Genomic DNA, 8,394 nt, shown 5'->3' with positions numbered 1-8,394 from the left:
GGCTGGGATGTGGACTTTCTGCCTCAGTCCCCAGTGTAGCTGATGAAGGGGTCTCAGACCACACAGCACTTGCTGCTGAAGTCCATGCCCGGTGGCATAGTCACGGGCTTCACAGGCATTGCTGTGTCCTGTTTTCTTGAATTTTGATATTAGAGGTGGGACCAGCGGCATCTCAGAAGCTTCTGGGGAGGATGGCGGCTTTAGTCACAGATGACGTGAGGCCTTGCCTTCTGAAGGAGGACTCCAGCATTCCCAAATAGTGTTTAGAGGATATTTCAGTGACTAAACGTGTCTGTTCAAGTTGGGGTGGCGAATGGGAAAGAAAGAAGGTGGAAGGGTGACCTAGAGACTTAGGAAACTGCTCTTAGTCTCCTTTCACGATGTTTGTTTTCCTGGTGGGAAGCAGCAGAGGAAGTGAGGAAAGCCTAGTGCCCGGGGTCCCCCGGAATCCCAGGGTGGGCCAGGAACAGCATGAGTGGATCCGACTTTCAATAAGAGACTCCTTTATCTACTCATTCATTTAGCAGACAGGTTAAGGGCCTAGTTGATATTCATCACCTTGCTAGGTACTAGGGGAAGAGACAAAAAACACGGGAGTTTTATTAATTGGGGGAAACAGATGTAAAATCATTAGGAGCCATTGTTTACTTTGCAGCATAGAGAGAGGGACGATACCACTCCCCGAAAAAGTGATTTCATTTTGTGTAGGTAAAGGAGTCTGATCTCTTTGGTGGGTGTTGGGGCTAACAGAATCGTTGAGATGTGGGCTTTGTGGGTACCCACACTGAGTGGTAATGTGAATCCACCTAAAATGTGGGCTGGTATAGAAAATCAGTGGACGGGGGCAAATCCTCATTTGGAGAAGAAATCATTGGGAGATACTCTACATTTGCTTCCGGGAACCCCCAGTTTTGAAATCTTGAAATACTGAGCTGAGTCAATTTACATATACACACAGATGTTCTCTTCAGAGCTGAACCCGTGCATGTGTGCTGGTTTTGACCATTGATCGCATGCTCTGTCCTCTTTTGGTCTTCAAGTGGAGCCATGAGGATGGATCAGGATCCTCGAAGAGGCATGCATTTCAGGAAGGAACCTACCTACCTTAGAGAAGTTAGTTAGTACCTCTTCTTCTTTTTTCTCTTTTTTTCCTTTTTTTTAAATCTGTTGCCTCCTCACCGTCTACCATCCGGAGCCAGATTTCCAGCACGAAGGCCATCAGGAGTAGTGGGGCAGAGGCACCCCTATTTTCATAAGGGAACCTCTGACTTACTGAGGTTATCATAGGCATCAGTGAAAACATGGAAACTTTAAAGGAAATTTGAATAATCTGGACACTCACAGCTCATTGAATATGTGATGTGGCCATGGACTGGAGAATATATTTTCTGTTTTTTAGTAAAAGCCTACTTGCCTGTCTTCACCACATTTCAAAGTTACACTTGAAGCCTTCTGAGGTATTCTTCATCTTGGCTACTGTATTAATTACCCCATTGACATTTAACATGTAGCTCGACTATAAATGATGAAGACCATAGAAGGCTTCAGTATTTTTCTTTTAGAAAATTTGGGATTAGATTTAATGTACTTAATGGATTTTTAGAACATTTTAAGTACAGAGCTTCTTAGACACTTGGTTAATTGCCGAAATATGGTTCAGGAGAGGGAAGTAGCCTAAAATTTTAGGCTTTTAGCCAATGGATATCCCACATTTGTATCTAAATTGTCTTGGGACCGTTAACGAAAATTAAAGCATTTGGACCAAGAAAACCTTTACTTTCCTCCCAAGGGAGTACCTCCATATGCTACCTATGTTTTTCCTGGGTCATCATTTCTGATTTTCTGGCTCCTTTAGAACTGTGTTTTAAACTTTGTGTAGGCTGATAGCCAAGGTGGAATTTGCCTATTAAAGAATCCACCTATGGAAAATTTCAAGGAACAGTTCATGTGTTGCTTTGTTTACATTGCTAACCAAGGACTCCCTATTTGTGGGGTAATTTCCCAAAGATTTACTGAGGAAGAACACACGATTTTATTTTGAGTCATTATGCCTAGGACTTTTGAGCTGGAGTCTTCAAGAAGAAATTGTTTGTATACATACATTTAAGTACTTTAGAGCTGTAATTTGGCATGCCAATTTTAGACATGCCTAGTTTTCTGTTTTTTTTTACATTCATCAAATACTCATTTCTAGTCAAAATCTATAAATGGAGGACAGATATTTTATGATTATGCTGTGCCTTACATAGACAAATTTATAGAGGCAGAGCAGAATAGAGGTTGTTAGGGGCTAGGAGAAGGTGAGAGGGGGGAGTTACCATTTGATGGGTACAGAGTTTGGGAGGGTGGATGTTTTGGTTACAAATGTAATGGGGGCTGGACGGCAATGTGAGTGTCTTCTAATGTCCCTGAAGCAGACACTTACAGATGGCTAAAATGATAGTGTATGTATTTCCACTTAACAAAGCTTTAACTTCTAAAAAAGATACATACACATGCATGCATACATTGTCCAACAATCATTTCTTTGAAGTTATAAAAGGCTTTTCTTGGAAGTTGCAGGAAAAAAGTTTATTTTCAAACATGGAACACTTGTTTCAAATATATTTAAAACCTCTTATCCATAGGCTGTAAATGGTCTGTCTCCTTTTCCTAATTTATTATAGAATGCCCAGGTTACCTAGAGAACTAAAGTTAGAATAGCTTTGTTTTAGCGATTGTTCTTTTTGGATCTTTGCGAATGTTGTCTGGCCTGCCGCTCAAAGTGGAAACTTCATTTGTGTGTGTGAGTCCTCTTTCTAGCTCTCAAACATTTTACTATTTGCTATGAAATCAAAGACCCTCTTTCATGTTACACTGTGGGATGAGATGATGTGTGGACACGGCTGTTCTCAGACGCAGGAGAAGGCAGTCTCCCCGCCCCACATGCTACATTTTTATATATTTTGTATTTCTATTTCATTAAATAATTGACTTGTCTGTGGAACTGGTTGTTGCTTAGTACCATTTATATCAAAGAGAGAAAACAAGAAGCGTGGGCCAGTTTATTACCAGCGTAAGGCACAATGGGAAAGCCAGAGCCGTCCGTGCCAGCCTTTAAATATTTCCTTCATTCCTGCTGCCTAGGCTGATATTGCCCAAGACCTAATTGTAAAATTGGCAGAACTTCTTGGAAGGCTGATTTGGCAGCTTCACGAAATCGTCCACCAAAGTCTAGTAGGGCGGAGACCCTGGGACTAGGGTGGGCTCTTCTGGGTAGAGGCACCTGAAAGCCTGAGACTCCCGGGTACCTCTGGAACTTCCGGGCCTGGAGAAGTGGTCTCCTGTCCTTCCCAGAAGGTGCTAGCTTCCCTGTGCCCCCATGACCAGGTCTCGGCTAAAGCAGAAGTCTTGCTGGAAAGTGCTGATCTTCCTCCGGGTCCACCCCTAGCTCCCCTCCCGCCTTAGCCACTAGATCAAGCCTAGGGGCACATTTCAGCCGCAGACTGGGGTGATGGCGGCCTGCTAGTTTGGAAGAGGGATTATTCACAAAGGAGCTGCAGGGCTTGGTAATTGACACCAGTGGGAAGTGGGAGAGTGCGCAGAGTGAGGGGCGTGCCAGGAAGCTGCCCAAGGGAGTGGTCCTTGGAGTGTGGGGCTCTGCTGTCGTTGGCAGGTGCTGCTCTCTTCTCTGAGCCACTCTGATGACTCTTAGAAACTGGGAAGGAGTGGTGGCCTTTATATAAAAACCAATTAACTTTCACTGCAGATAAAAACTTAGAGAATACGCAGTGTTTTTTTTTTTTTAATCCCATAAATTGCTTCTCTCCTTTGCTGCCAAGTACCATTAACATTTCAATCTGTTCCTTTCTGTATTGTTTTCTGTGTGCATATGGGAGCACACATAAAAATTCCTGCAAATGCCGAGATCATCCTGTATATAATTTTTTTAAAATCCTACATTCTCAAGAAATTAACAGATAAATATATTCCCCAAGCACTCATATTCCTAGAGATGGCCACTTTTAATTTCAGCAGAATCCATAATATGATGTCAGAGTCACCAGGTTGATTCCCCAACACCGTGTTCAAGGAGGTGCAGTGAGGCGGCTTAGGGAGTTGGCTCTACCCCAGTACTTAGGGGCGTGGAGCGTGACATGGCTTTGGCCAGTGCGAGAGGAGGGCAGGCTTGCGGGTGGAGAAGGCAGTCCTGAATGGATGCCCGGTTGTCACAGTGCTTTTGGGTAAAACTTCTTACAATTGTAGTGTAGACCTTGGGGGATTTGTAAACCCTCTCACTTCCTCAGTTTCACCAAAGTGTAATCGAACGTGCATTTTCTTTTCCTGAAGGCTGATAAGTCGTAGCCGTGTGAGCAGTTGTGATTTGCTTGCTCACAACTTGTCTTTAGTCAGATTAACAGGTCTGGGAAGAAACTCAGCAGGTTGTCAAAATATTGATCACTGTCCATTTGTGACTAAAAGAGCAAAAACAAAAACTCCGCAGAAATTAGAAAACACAAAGTTGCTTCCTGATCAGTGAAAACACAAATCTGTCTCAAATTTATAGCCAGCGGCCTGTCAAAAAGTGAAATATTATAGACCTCGGCATTAAAAGAATCTGAGGACCAGGAGGCCTGGTATTTGAATCCGGGGCTTCGAACATCATCCTTACATGCTAGCCCGAGTGGGCAGGTAAGAACTCAAGTGTATATGTTAGAAAAGGAAAATGTCATCATCTGTGGATGGTACAGTAATTACATTAAAACCCGGGAGAGTCCACTGAAACTCGGAGAGCTGGGAAGAGGTTAATTACAATTGACATTAAATTCACTTGCAAAACTCCGTGTTTGTCCTTACCTCTGAATGGACTCTTGTAAATATAATAGAAATGAGATTCTAGTCATAATATAAAAAGCTATAGATAAAATACCTAGTACAGTACCTCACATATAGTAGTAGGCCTGTGGATGTTTATTTTCAATTTTTTTCTTTTTTATACAGTTTATTGTCAAGCTGGTTTCCATATAACACCCAGTGCTCTTCCCCACAAGTGCCCTCCTCCATGACCATCATTCCCCTTCCCTGTGGATATTGTTTTGAAGGAATAAAAAATTAATCAGAAAATATACCAGGGCCCACAGTTAAAAGCATTCGAAGCCTTTAATAAACAGGAAAGTGTTCTGTATTCTTAGATGGGTAAACGGTTTTAAGATGGCATTTCTCCATTATTTATTTAATCCCAGTGAAAATCATGAGGAGTGTGTGTGTAGGATGGGAGAAATACATTAAATCCATATCCAGGACGGTTCTTTTTCTTTTTTTTTTTTTAAGTAACAGGTGAGAGACTCACTGTGTATAGCTCGTAAGCAATTATTAAGTTAAAGAACAGACCCGGGTGTAGAGGAAGGTGTGAGGATAATGGAAGCGGAAGAGCAGGGATCACCCATGGGGAGAGTCTGTTCTCGGTGCACTGATCCAACAGAGATTTGAAAGCTGCCTTTCTGCTGGGCCTGGGGTTACGTTAGTGAGGAAGGCAGAGGACGCGCTAGTGCCCCTACACCTCCCAAAAGTGGGGAAGCAGCATGTGAGTGGTGAGCGGCGGGACTGTTTGAAGTTTTGGGAACAGGCGAGGTGGGGCTGGGGGAGCCCTGGAAGGGGCGCACGCTGCCTTGTTCTTGTCTGCCCCCAAGGTTACTACATTAACAACGACGGTCCAAGACGGGTGTTAGGAGAGTTCTAGATGAAGTGACTGTTGAATAGAAGCTGGAAGGATGAGTGAGAAGTGGCTGCAAGCAGGTGGAGGGGGCGAGGAGCAGTGGGACAGGCGGAGCCCTATCTGGAGACCTGTGGGCAGAGTGGCCGGTGGAGCACGCAGGAGGGGAGAGGCAGGGGGAGGTGGCGCTGGGTGGCGAGTGGCTGCCAGATCACGGGGGACATGGAGGCTTGACCTGTGTTCTAAGGGGACCAGGAAGCCACTAGCGGGCTGTAAGCCAGGGGATGGGGGCACCTAACTCGTGCATGTCAGTGGTGTTTTAACAGATCGCCTTGCCCCACGTCTGTAGCCCACAGCTCCGTGCATCCAGGAGTTCCTCACCCTTCTGGCCGTGTGCCACACTGTCGTCCCTGAGAAGGATGGAGATAACATCATCTACCAGGCTTCCTCCCCAGGTGAGGGCTCTGGGCTGGCTGTGCCCTGCTCTCCCCTGGCTGTTTGCATTTACCTGCGGGGGTGTGGTAGGGTGGTCTGCCCCACCAAGGCCCCACTATTTACCTCTGGCCTCATGCAGTTCACAGGTTATGGTTACAGGTAAGGAAGCCAGAGGAGGTGGTAGTGGGCCCTCCTGACTCTCTAACTGTGACCTCAGCGGGAGGCCCCCAGGCCATCCTGGGGAAGGAACTCTCAGGGGAGGGTGGCCTGGCTGCCTCATCCACCCTCTGCCTGTCATAGATTTTCCAACTGCTGATGAAGTTGGGTGCTAACACGAGACCCGCTTCCTGGAGCTCGGAATCCCATCGTTCTGAAACTGAAACATCGCTTGGAGGCAATGGTCAGTCAGAAAGTCCTGGGAACGTGCTTTTGTTCCTTAGGGAGCACTTGACCCCAACCAACGCTAGTAGGTTTGGCAGCACTCTTGTCCCACTGACTCAGTTTTAGGTCCTGTCTTCCCGCCTAATGGAGGTGCTGCCTTCAGGATGCTGGTGGCGGATGAGTGAGTGCCTCCTCAGCCCTGGCGCGCGGAGGCCGGGCCTCTAACTGCTGTGGACCTGGTTAACTTGTAAACTCGAATGCGCTCTGCAGAATTCTGCCGTTACCTGTGATAGTCAATGCCTCGTCAACTCTATTGACAGATGAAGCCGCTTTGGTGAAGGGAGCCCGGAAGCTGGGTTTTGTCTTCACGGCCAGAACGCCATATTCGGTCATCATAGAAGCTGTAAGTGTTGAGCCTGGGCACCTCTTGACGTTGTGTAGCACCTACTTTTTTTGAAGACTCTGAAAGAGCATGTCTGATGTAAACACGGTGGCTACATTTCTCCCTCCCTCCCTTCCTTCCTTCCTTTCCTCTCCTGTGAGAAACTAGGCCCTGTTGCGAAACCACAGGCATTATGTGATTCACCTTGGGTTTGTGTTGTGGGCATTTTTCTCTTAATGGGTTCTCTACAAGTCTTTCATATGCTAGTTTGATCTGTAGTAAAGAACCTAGCAAGGGGCGCCTGGGTGGCTCAGTTAAGCAGATGACTTCAGCTCAGGTCGTTTTCTCAAAGTTCATGGGTTAGAGCCCTGCATCGGGCTCTGTGCTGACAGCTTGGAGCCTGGAGCCTGCTTCAGATTCTGTGCCTCCCTCTCTCTCTTCCCTTCCCTGTTCAGACTTTGTCTCTCTCTTTCTCTCTCTCTCAAAAATAAGCCTTAAAATTTTTATATATAAAAAAGAACCTAGCAAGCCTGTTTTTTTTTTTGTTTTTTTGTTTGTTTTGTTTTGGCTTTTTTTTTTTTTTTTTAGTTTTGCTGCTCAGGAAGGCTGAAGGAGAAATTAGGTGACAGGAAGAAATGGAAATCAAGAATAACCTCCAGTAGGGACCCTTGAGGCGGGCAATGGGGGAAACTGATGGTTAGGACTGGCCAGGCGCTGGCACTTTCGATGCTGACCAGTTAGAGGGGCTGCGTTTTGCTACAGTCTGGGTTGATGAAGGGCCTGGTGGCAGTCACTGCCTTTTCCCTCCCCTGCCTTCCTGCACCCCTCCATTTGGGGAGGGTTTGTGGATGATAACAGTTTCTGCCTTTATGCATCTCATGTCTCTAGACCGTGCGGATGCATGTGAATTCACTGCTGACTTGTACAGTTGTTACTGTTGCAGGCTTGACAGTGCTCCATTTATTTCTTCTACTTACAAACACAAAACCTAGAAAACATCAGACCTCTAGAGAGTGCCCATTTCTCGGCATTTTCAGGTTCCTTCCTTCTCCAGGTCAGAGATAAATCATAATTGTTTTTACTTTATCTTAATCTCCAGCAAGTCTAGCTTAGGAAAGGGTGCAATCATTAGAAGTAGAGCAAAGTAATGGGCTGAATACAGAATTGCCTCTGTGGAAGCTTTCCGTGAGGTAGGTCTTGCCCCCTTCAGTCTGAGGAGACGCGGCACCTTCTCTGTGCCATCGGCTGCCGCCCGGGTGTGCTGACATCTCTGCATCCCCGCGATGGGGACTGGGAGGGGGCTGGGCTGACTGGGCACCAGAGGGAGAGACGCGGGGAGCACGGCTGCTTCTGCCTGGCTCACGATACTGGATAACACAGGCCCCCCGACGCCATCACCCCATTAGCCCATTATGGAGTAAATAAGACTATCTGACTAGTTGAGGGTTGTAAATAATAACTTTAAAATCCTATTCAGCCATTAGTACCGGAGTGTCCTCAGACC

At 46.1% G+C, this 8,394-nt stretch overlaps 1 protein-coding gene across 1 annotated transcript in view; it reads left to right on the top strand.

The window, feature by feature from the left end:
• Nucleotides 1-8,394, top strand: part of ATP8A2 (ATPase phospholipid transporting 8A2) — a 504,492-nt gene that overhangs the window by 105,015 nt on the left and 391,083 nt on the right. Inside the window, exons 16-19 of the mRNA XM_029938484.1 lie at nt 1,041-1,113; nt 4,579-4,671; nt 6,042-6,147; nt 6,829-6,911. Coding sequence (XP_029794344.1) covers nt 1,041-1,113; nt 4,579-4,671; nt 6,042-6,147; nt 6,829-6,911 — 355 coding nt within the window. The remainder of the gene's footprint in view (nt 1-1,040; nt 1,114-4,578; nt 4,672-6,041; nt 6,148-6,828; nt 6,912-8,394) is intronic.

The sequence above is a fragment of the Suricata suricatta genome, chromosome 4 (assembly GCF_006229205.1).
Source record: "Suricata suricatta isolate VVHF042 chromosome 4, meerkat_22Aug2017_6uvM2_HiC, whole genome shotgun sequence".
NCBI lineage: Eukaryota > Metazoa > Chordata > Mammalia > Carnivora > Herpestidae > Suricata > Suricata suricatta.
This window is presented reverse-complemented; position numbering and strand designations above follow the sequence as displayed.